The sequence below is a fragment of the Misgurnus anguillicaudatus genome, chromosome 12, assembly GCF_027580225.2.
Source record: "Misgurnus anguillicaudatus chromosome 12, ASM2758022v2, whole genome shotgun sequence".
NCBI classification, from domain to species: domain Eukaryota; kingdom Metazoa; phylum Chordata; class Actinopteri; order Cypriniformes; family Cobitidae; genus Misgurnus; species Misgurnus anguillicaudatus.
In genome coordinates, this window is record NC_073348.2 from 27,214,003 (window position 1) to 27,224,971 (window position 10,969).

The 10,969-nt window shown below is 36.7% G+C and overlaps 1 protein-coding gene and 1 long non-coding RNA gene across 3 annotated transcripts in view; one reads left to right on the plus strand and one right to left on the minus strand.

Moving 5' to 3' along the window:
* Positions 1–5,640, plus strand: part of LOC129446956 (uncharacterized) — a 32,732-nt gene extending 27,092 nt beyond the window's left edge. Inside the window, exon 3 of one of the 2 annotated variants that reach the window (XR_012372613.1) lies at positions 4,756–5,639. This is a non-coding gene — a long non-coding RNA (uncharacterized lncRNA). Of the gene's footprint in view, positions 1–4,755 lie in introns of both variants that reach the window. The other variant, XR_012372614.1, reaches the window with a different exon arrangement.
* Positions 1–7,002, minus strand: part of postna (periostin, osteoblast specific factor a) — a 28,769-nt gene extending 21,767 nt beyond the window's left edge. Inside the window, exons 1-2 of the mRNA XM_055208491.2 lie at positions 6,847–7,002; positions 4,989–5,087 (exon numbers count right to left, since the gene is read on the minus strand). Of these exons, the coding sequence (XP_055064466.2) occupies positions 4,989–5,087; positions 6,847–6,989 (242 nt within the window). The 5' untranslated portion in view covers positions 6,990–7,002. The remainder of the gene's footprint in view (positions 1–4,988; positions 5,088–6,846) is intronic.
* Between the last annotated feature and the right edge of the window lie 3,967 nt (positions 7,003–10,969).

Below are 10,969 nucleotides of genomic sequence, written 5' to 3' on the forward strand. Positions count from 1 at the left end.
TCTCTGTAGTACATTAAATGTCAGGTTCTGAATTATTGCTTCATCGACAGGGCAAAAACTCAAATATAAACCAGCCCTCAAAAAAGTCTGCCATCTCAAAAGAGTGAGATCATTTGCCTCTAGGATCTTTTGACAGATGATCTTCAACAGTAACTCAGTACATATTTTGTTTATCTGCTATGGAGTGGGGAAAAAAGTCAAGGATTCAGTTCATGGAACGGATCAAAGGTTTCCATTACTCAGAGGTTGCTCTTTGACAGGTTTCAGGTAAGCCTCATTTAAAGGTGCGGTAGAATGTAAAACTGTATTTACCTTGGCATAGATGAATTATAAGAGTTCTTATAAGAGAACACTATTGTTTTCTCCTTCTTATGCAAACATTGCGCATGCAAAAGCCAATCTCAACATAACACCGACTGTGACGTTACAGTCAGGATGTATGTCCCCAACATTAAAGGGGACATTTCACAAGACTGTAACATAAATCTTTGGTGTCTCCAGAGTACGTATGTGAAGTTTTAGCTCGAAATACCATATAGATAATTTATTATAGCATATTAAAATTGCCACTTTGTAGGTGTGAGCAGAAATGTGCCATTTTTGGGTGTGTCATTTTAAATGCAAATGAGCTGATCTCTGCACTAAATGGCAGTGCTGTGGTTGGATAGTGCAGATTAAGGGACGGTATTATCCCCTTCTGACATCACAGGGGGAGCCAAATTGTAATGATATATTTTTCACATGCTTGCAGAGATTGGTTATCAAAACAAAGTTACTGGGTTGTTCTTTTACACATTTTCTAGGTTGATAGAAGCACTGAGTAGTGTTGAAGTCAAGACCACCTGAGCCGAGGCCAAGTCTTGACCAAGACCAAGACAGGCCGAGACCGAGACAAGACCAAGACTTTAAAAGGTCGAGATCAAGTCAAGACCAAGTCAAGACTAAGACCAGTGCAAGTGACTGCATTAAAACACTTATGATAAAATGTGGAATATGCATATGAAAACGGAAGCGAAAATGGTAAGAAAATAGGACAAAACAGTTGAGTAACCAATCCGCGCACAAATGAGCACAAAAGACATCTGGGCCAAACTAAATTTATTTGCTCCCCTTTGTGATAACATTTACGCATAGAAGCAACATCGAAGACCGTGATACATTTTGGGTAAAAATATAATCATCAACAATATATGTGACAAAATGGTCTAATCTGAACTAAACTGCTGTTATAATGCATTCATAAACAGATAAAGAAAATTGTCTGTCTAACAGCTGACTGCAGATGTCTCCATGTAATTAATTGATGGCCATGACGAATATCCTCCCACGCTGGCTTATCATAGCATGTAGCTCTGCTGTTTGTCAGTACAGAAGCAAACAGGCACCTGGTATAGCACAGATTACATGCTCTCTATCTCCATCATGCCTGCACCGTCTCTCACAATTGGGTATAGAGACAGACACTGCAGCTGTTCCCAATGTTAGTTAAGGAACGAGGTGAACAGGGACTTTTGGGAAAGGCCCAAAGTCAGGCAGGCTGTCTCAGACTTTTCCTGTGTGGCCAGCATAGCAAGACGGGCAGCTTTGGGCCTTTCTTCTACCCAAAATGTAGTCGAGGGGAACCAGGGAGAGACTCCGGGCAGTGCATGTCCCAGCAGGGGAGAGTTTGTGTGCTTTAATCGTTGATTCGACCTCCCAGCAGACAACAACTCTAAAGTGCTTTCACATGTTTCCTCCAGGGATTGAGTCAGTTGAACGGAACCAGCAGAAAGACTCCAATGCAGGCAAAAGAAAGGGTGACAATTGAGGTGAGTAAAATTTTAGGGGTTTGCCATTCTGACTTAGGCCTATTCTTTAATAAGAAGGATGAACTGAGGTAAACTAAGTCTGGCAGTTATGAAATAACAGATCATTTAAATCCAATAATATGTGTAAGATGTATAAGGAGGATTTAGCACTCAAAGTGGTGGTTTCCCAGACAGAGTTTACATTAATCCTTGAGTAGGCTTTAGATATATAAGGACATTTATAGGGGAAATATCACGAAAATCTGACATTTTCTCTGTTTAAGTGCTATAATTGGGTCCTCGGTGCTTCTATCAACCTAGAAAATGTGAAAAACATCAACCCAGTAACTTGGTAAACCATTCTCTGCAAGCATGTGACAAAATAGGTAATTGAAATTTGAAATATTTTCTCTTTTCCAAAAGTCAGTGAATGATTGAAGATTTTTAGACATGACAGATTATGGGCTCTATCTTACACCCGGCGCAATGCACAAGTGTCTTTTGCTAGTTTCCACCCAGCGCAATTATAATTTTCACGTTTAGCGCCGCGTTGTTTAAATAGCAAATGCATTTGCGCCCCCTTTTGCGCCCATGGGCGTTCTGGTCTGAAAACGAGGTGTGTTCATGCGCATTGTTGGCGCGTTGCTATTTTGAGGCAACTAAAATAGACTACGCCATTGACCAACAAAACCTGGTCTAAAGTCAATGGCACAATATGTTTTTTTTTTTGTTATTTAAAGAGCGCATTAGTAATATGCGCCTAAACGGGACGACAACGCGGGTTTGCTTAACACATACATGAATGCGCAGCAGCACAAAATAGCTTTTAAATATGAAAGATTAAAGGATTGAATGTAAAAGATTATTATTGAGTCTCTTGGACATAAATGAGGACCGATTATGAGACGTTAGAAGGCACAAAGAGCTGCTTCACCTGCAGCCTGGTAAATAAATAAATGCTTTGCTTTAAACAAATGCATCTGTTTTTAAATGTTTTTTTTAAATGCTACCTCTCGGATTTATTGTATATGATGACTCTGTACCTGCGGATATGGTGAGATGAGAAACATTTTTAAGTAATGCTTAAAAAACTGACGCTGTCCAAGTGCTGAAACGTGAGGAGATCCGTTTGTAAGTTCTTTATCTCCTATTTGTAACAAATAAAGTATTTTTAGAGTACAAACCTTTTATTACAAACTTGTAAATTATTTTTTGATGATATTGGATAGCCATTTAAAGCAATTAAAAGCCTGTTTTTTTACTTCCATGACTAAAAGAAAACGGGTTCTAAAGGTTTCATGAAAAAATAACAATTTCAATACAAGTAAAAACAACACAATTATTTAACATTAATCTTAAACTGGGGATCTTCTTCCTCCGCTTAGTTTTTCAGTGTACAAAGTCCGTCATCTAAAAAGGGATTAGACATAGCGCCAGCGCAACTGGCTTTTAAAGGGGATGAGAGCTGAGGCTCTCATTGGTTTATTGCACGTTACCCCCAAAATACTCCCATTAATCATTAAAAAAATAAGACCAACCCTTTTCGACCATGCGCTCGGCTCACAAACCATTTTTCCCGTCATTAAATTAGCAAAAGTGGATTCGGACACGCCCATTTAGACGTTGTGCTGTGTGCTTTAGACAATGTGCTTAGATCGTTAAAATAGGGCCCAATGTCTCCTAGGTCCCCAAACTTACCTATGCATAAATAAACAAGCCCATAAACACTTACAGAGCATGCATATATGCACAAACAGTACACATTCTAGCACCGCCCATAAACATACATTCATCCACAAACTGCCACGCACATAGAGTACACTTCAAAAATGGCATTAAAATCTTATCAGTGTTAAACGCCTTTACGTCCCATTTTACTTCCAGAATCCAAAATATTTTTTTACAGTCAAACAGTTTTCACTGAGCAAAATTAGATGCATTTATCCATTAAATACTGTATTACAATGCTTTTGGCTTTAAACACTGCTGTAAAAGAAGACGCTGCAATACTTTTCAGCAAACATACCTAAAAATAGAAATAAACATGCAAAATATTCATATGATATACTGTAATAGGAGGAATAGGGTTGAACAATTCAGAAATGCATAAAAACAAGCAAATCATTTGAAGATAATAGAAGTGCAAAGGTAGTAAAAGTAATAGCAGTTAAACATGTAAAAAATAATTTGTATCAACAAACAGATGTATCCTGAGGGCTGACTTTTTACTCCCTCTGCACATTGTAGTTTTTGCCAGTGGAAAGCCTGAGTCGAGTTTAAACACTTTATCTGCCAATTGCTAGTCAGCGGTCCCTAAAGGCCTACAAAACATCACAAACTGACAGAGCCCAGAAACAACCTTACGTCATTCTTCTGTGTGCTGGGACATGAAGAAAATTAGCGTAGCGTTAAAGAGAGGGAAAGAAAGAGAGAGTGAGATGTGACTGGAACCCAGGCATGAAGCAATACACCTCAAGCCATATTTACTTCACATGAGGTGCGCTTTATGAGTCATAAAAAGTACAGTTTGGATGCACTTGCCTGACGACTATCATAACATTCGGCTAAGAGCGTAGAGATGACAATAAGGATTGGTATAGACAAGTATCTTGCACTAAGGCAGTGCTTCCAGCTGTTTTGTCTTCAGTATCCCGAAAGCCCCCTTAGTAAGGGTCAAAATATTCCCCCATCAACACCAAACCAGACATGTGTTTCTTTTATTGGCATCATTGTTAATATTACTGTGACTTACTGTGCATTACAAAGCTTTACAGTTTTATCAGTATTTATGTTCCCTGGGTTTAAACCCATGATCTTTTGCATTGCAAACACAATGCTTTACCACTGAGGTATATAGGAAGGAACAATGTTTATAAAACTATTAACATATATGCATTGGGTAAATGCATTCATCCAAAGTGACTCATGGTGCATGTACTTGTTTGTACACCATCTCTGTTCCTATTAGGCATTACAAGATGAAAGACAAACCTAAGACAAAACCAATCTCCATGAACTTTCAACCACCCCAGTGACACCTGCATGAACACACCCTACAGCATCAACAACAAGGCTAATCGATCCATCACCTGTAATCCATCACCTTTCGACTGGACTTCACCGGGTAGTCTTAAAGCTACCCCTGACCTTTGGACCGATCAAGCAGAGAGGTTTAGAGAAAAAAAGTTTTGCATGACTTACGTCGGCTTGCCGCAGATGGATTTCTTGTACCAGTTCCTGCATGTGCTGAAGTACTTCTTTTTAGTCCCCAAGACCTGTTGTAAAGCGCACACATTGGGCCTGAAAAAGACCAGAGGGAGGAGGTGTTGATAAATGAACACTTACAGACAGACTTGCACACCACAGGTGTGTCCAGTTGGACAGGTAATTATATTTCAATATAATTATAATTTAGACAAATTTAAATAAATAATAATAATAATTTATGCAGAGTATGTTATTTTATATAATTAATGGTATTTATTAACAACAAATACAGTAGTTTCATGGTAATGATCCATATACCTCTATCATTTTTTTCTTGAATAGTAAGACATTTTTCTAAAACAATAGCAGCTTCATTTTCCACAGTTACATGACCAGGACTGTGAACAAGTCACACATAAATAAATAATTTAATATCAAAATTATGGTTATAAATTATGATATAAATTAATAAATAAAAAAGTCCCATTACTAATTATATTATCAACATGTCACATTTTCTTGCCATTTTTTGCAACATCCAAAGAGCATCTTGTGCTACAATGAAAGCAACGAAATCTGAATTTTTAAATGCATTCAATGATCAATGTAAGTAATTTGCATATGTGAGTGACATGAATATTCATAAATATATTTCTTACTATTTCATAATTTTAAAATGTCCATTTCAACACTGCACTATAAAAATTTCTTGTTTTCACTTAAGTTAAATCAACTTGAAATTACAATTAATTTGTACTTTCTTGACTAGTGTGGAGTTGCTATAAATTATGAAAATAATGTTGAATTAGCTTTAGTTATTTCAACTTTACTTTTATCATCTTTAGCAACTCCACACTAGTCAAGAAAGTTGTAATTATTGTTAATTCAAGTTGATTTAACTTAAAAATTTAAGTGCAACCTAGAATTTTTTTACAGTGTGTAAATAATTCCTGGTTGGTAATTTTTTATAATTAACTTGGATTTACATATTTACAAATACTTAATATTTTTTATCTTGACTAGTAATGAATTGCTGTAACTAATAAAGTTAAAATAACTTAAGCTAATTAGTTTTACACCCCTTTTGGCACCCCTGTACACACAGTAAAAAAAACGTTGCTGCCTTAAAATTTTTTGTTAAATCAACTGAGATTTACAAGTCATGTCAACAGAGATGAGTTGTCACAACTTATAAAATATACTTGAGAAAAGTCAACTTAATTTTATAAGTTATAACAACTCATCTCTAGTCAAGATAAATAATAGTAAGTTGAAATGAGTTAATTCAACAAAAAAATTTAAGGCAGCAAAGTATTTTTTACAGTGCATAATTTCACATTTGATGTCTTCAAATTGGTGCTGCCTCACGATAAGTCGCAACTAATTGTTTGCAGAATAAAAGTTTTTGTCTACATAATATATGTGTGTGTACTGTGTATAATAATTATATATAAATACACACACACACACACACACACACACACACACACACACACACACACACGTATATAAATAAAGAAACGTTTGCATGTGTATATACATGTTTATATTTATATATAATTTATATTATATATAAATATAATTATTTATTATATAAATATTTTTTCTTAAAATGATACATGTATGTGTGTGTATTTATATATAAATAATTATTATACACAGTACACACACACACACATATATTATGTAAACAAAAACTTTTATACTGCAAACGATTAGTCACGACTAATCGTGAAGCAGCACTACTTCAAATATAAATATAATCCCATTTTAAACTATATTTAGCACATCTACCCTGTTCCCGCCCATATTTTCCAAAATTCTCTTATTAAAGGTGAACCTTTATTCTTACCCTTCTTTTTTAGCCCTGATGCGACTGTGTGTCACTATCTTGTCATATGCTGAACAATCCACCTGGTCCAGGGAGGAGAGCGCCAGGATAGTAAATGTAGCTGTAAACAGAAGTATCATATTGGAATATCCCCCGCAAATCATGCCCACTGAAAAAACTGAAGGAATGGGAGCGAGCTGCAGGGATCCAGCCCTTTATAGCAGCCCTCCCCTTCTTTCTCTGTCTCAAACACACACAATGACACATACAGTACACAATCAATACAGAGAGAGTATCAACCTGTTTCCATTGAACCGCCCCCTCCGTGGGAACCCTGCACGCCTAATAGGAACTTTTCCTTTAAGAAAAACAGCGAGGAGTGACAAGAAGGCCCTAAGAATGGATTTATCACAAATATGCTTTATTTTATAGTATAGTTTTACTTTATCATAATTATTTTTAGATATGCTGTGTATTTGGTGTCCACGTGACTACATTTACAATGAAAGACCAAGCCGTGAGATGCCACATCCGAAATTAAAACACAGGCTTTACAACATATAACACGCCTTTATTCAATTTGTCAGAAAAAGCTTTGTTATACATTCACAAAAATGCTATCACTTACCACAGGATGTTAAATATCTGGACAGTGCTGAAAGACATCATTTGTGGATAGTGTACCAACAGGACTGTAATTGCTCAATCTCCAGCCATTTTCTTGATAACCAGGCTGCTGTCCATATCTGGAAACATGTGGTTGAGAGCGAGCTCATGGATTAGGCCTCGAGCGGCCCTTTGGACAAGATGAAGCCAGATGGTAAAGCTTCATAAGCTCCAAAGAATCTCATCTGCGTTTATCTCATACTCTCTGGCATGGAAAGGTGTGTGGGGAGTGAAAGTGAACGATGGATAGGACAAATAATGTCAAAGGGATTTGAACAAGGGTGAAATATGACTTAAAGAGTGATGTACTGATTTAACCCTGTGCGTACATCTACCTCTAGTGGTGGAGGCTTAGCAGTACACAGGGATGTGAATACACAACATCAGGAGAATAACTCAGTTTCAAGTTATTCAAACTCATTTTTATTTACCTGTTAGGTAACTTTGCACACAAAATGCTCCTTGACCTAAAGTTTAGGCTACCATACTTAACTATTATGCATAAATGAGCTGAAAAAGTATTAAATCTACTCTTGATTCAGTTTGGCAGATGCAGTTGAGGTATGATAATACGGGAATATTAACAACAATATCAAAAGCAAGAAAGCTCTTGGCTAAATATCTTTTGTTTTGGGAAGCCATCTAAAGTGGAGTAATAAATGTAGGCATAATTTTGTAAAAAATGATAGCCCATCTGTCATGCTGTATTATGAGCATACACATATTAAATGACTTATAACATTTTATTATTTGTCCTATAATAGCGCTGCCATTTACGGTCACTTCACTATTACAGGTGAGTTATTGCGCGAACAGTGCTTGACTTCAGTCATTTAGGCTATGTCCACACGAAGCCGGTGCATTCCCTATCCGATCATTTTTTTTCCTTGCTCTAAAAAAATAATCCGTAAACACGAAACCACTGAAAGCGGTGTAGTATACATGCCGGACCAGTATGGGGCGCTGTAATTCTGCCACAGATATACACTATACACGGAGAAGAAGCATGCGCATAACCAACGTATGGTGTTGTCCATTATCGCTTGTTGGTCACCACAATTGCATAGAAGCAATAGATTTTGCTGTAATAAAGCTAGTAGGCTTTAGTAGCTTCTGTAGCACGAACACAATCACGTAGTCCGCTGTTATTGTTGTTGCTGTTACGTGTTACGCTTCCGACACGTGATGTGATGATGTTTTCGCTTCACAAAATATACGGATTGGCTGTACAGACAAAACCGCAAGGGTGTCGGTTTCAGATTTATCCACTTTAGGACCCGGTTTAAAAAAATTGCGGATTCAGTCTCCCAAAACGCCGGATCCGTGTGGATGAAACGCCAATACGATAACAAATTTATACGTATGCAGTGATACGCGTCTCCGTGTGGACAGCCCCTTAATGATAACTTCAGCGGGTCTGAACTTAGTTAGCCTACTGTACATTTGTAATAGAGATTTTGGGTAGGTAACGCATACGTCTAGCATTATTTTAAGCTTTGTTTCCTAAATTACTGTTATGTGTCAGAATCCTGCCAGATCCTTGTTTGTATTTACATCTAGTCAGCATGGCAGGGTTCTGACAGTACAATGTTTCATGTGGGAGATGCGTGGTTTTTGTATTGATTTATTCTGACCACGCATTTCCCGGGTCTCGTCACTTTTCCCCCGATCCCTTACTTGTAATTATTTCCAGGTGTATGTCATTTACTTTCTCCCTATTTAAGAGTCCTTGTGTGTGTTGTTCAGTACGGGTTCGTCTGTTGTTCAAGCCAGTCGTCTTCAGTTTGTTCCAGTTATCAGTTCCTGTTCAAGTTAAGTGTAGTGTGTTTTGGTTAATGTTTATATGTTATGTTTAGTATAGTTCTGAGTCTTAGCGTTTGATCTGTGTGTTTGCCCCCTCGTGGGTTTTTGTTTTCTGTTTTGTTCTTAATAAATTATTCTTGCATTTTCGTATCTGTGTCTGCGTTTGGGTTCATCCTCCAGTCCAAATCCTGACATTATGCAATTATATTTTGTATTAATAACAACATTAAAACTAATTTTCTTATATCCATACCACGTAGTTCCATAATAACTTGCCATCGTTTTGGGAAAATAAGGATATAGGTCCAAAAGTTATTTATAACCCAAACCAAACACAAAGTAGGGGGTCATTATATTTTATACTATTATTAGGCTATCCATTCCTTGTTTTGAGTTAAATAAGAATTAAAATAGGTTGATATTTAAATAAAATGAAAATCTGTTGCAAAAAGTTTTTAGCATTTTGTTTCTTCTCTCTCTGTGATAGTCTTTAAAATCCCAGTGAGGTCATTTCTGAATTTTAGCATGCATAAAGCAGAGCATGTTAACACACTGGCTTTGCTGCAGTGCAAATGAGAACGGCTCCTCTTTAAACTTCATTCAAGTGTCCTTGGGCTGCACAGTGAAATCTCTGGGGTGCTAATTCAAATAAATTATAGACAAGTCTTTGTACCACGATGAAGGACAGAGAATGTGAAGCAGATTAGATGAATAAATCTGCCACGGTTTACAGTCTTCACACCACAGTCTGAGCCGTCTTCAAATATTCAATGTCCTAAAAATTCATTGCGGGTCACCTGCTGAATATTCTTTATAAAATATATGTGTGTGTACACAAAGAGACTTTTTATAAATCCAGAAGAGGTCCATTGTTAATGCATTTCAATATGCAATGTCTTTAAAGGCTATTTCTTTACATAAACACCAACCAGTGTTATGGATGACCACACAGTATTGTTTAATTGGGCCAATCATCTGTTGAACTCCTAGAAAGATATGTGTTTCATATTTAATGGCAGATACGCTATTGTTTTTAGACTTTGTTTGTTTGCATACATATGCAGTTCATCTTTTAAAATTATTAATGCCTTCAGGAGCTTTCAGAAAATATTCTTCTTTGCCTTGCAAATATTGTTACGTGATTTTTTGCAGTATGCAAGTTTAAGCATCCTCTTAGGCCCAATCCCAATTCTATTTTATACCCCTCCCCCTTGCCCTTACCCTTACGCCTACCCCTACCCCTTCCCCCTTGATACAGAGTGTCAAGGGGTAGGGCTGAATATATTCCCCTAAGGAATGGGACAGCACTACTAGACTTTTACACGTCATCATAAGTCGTTGCTAGATCCTACCTCATAGATGCTCCGATGTAATAATACAATAAAATTTAATATTACAAGAAATTATTAAAATAATATATGTTGTGGAACTATCACAATGTCAATAACATTAGCAAACTTTTTTCATGGCGATTTTTACAAATCTTTTTTCTGAGAACTACCGTATACATGAACACAAGATTAAAGGCAACATAAAACAAGTGATTATTTGTTATTAAATTACTTTTTATGTAAAAAATACTTTTTTTTACAGGCCATATTGGAAATTTATCATACCCCTTCGTCTGAAGTGTGGTCCCGAAAAATCTTCGTTTGAAGGGCTACCTGGCCCTTAC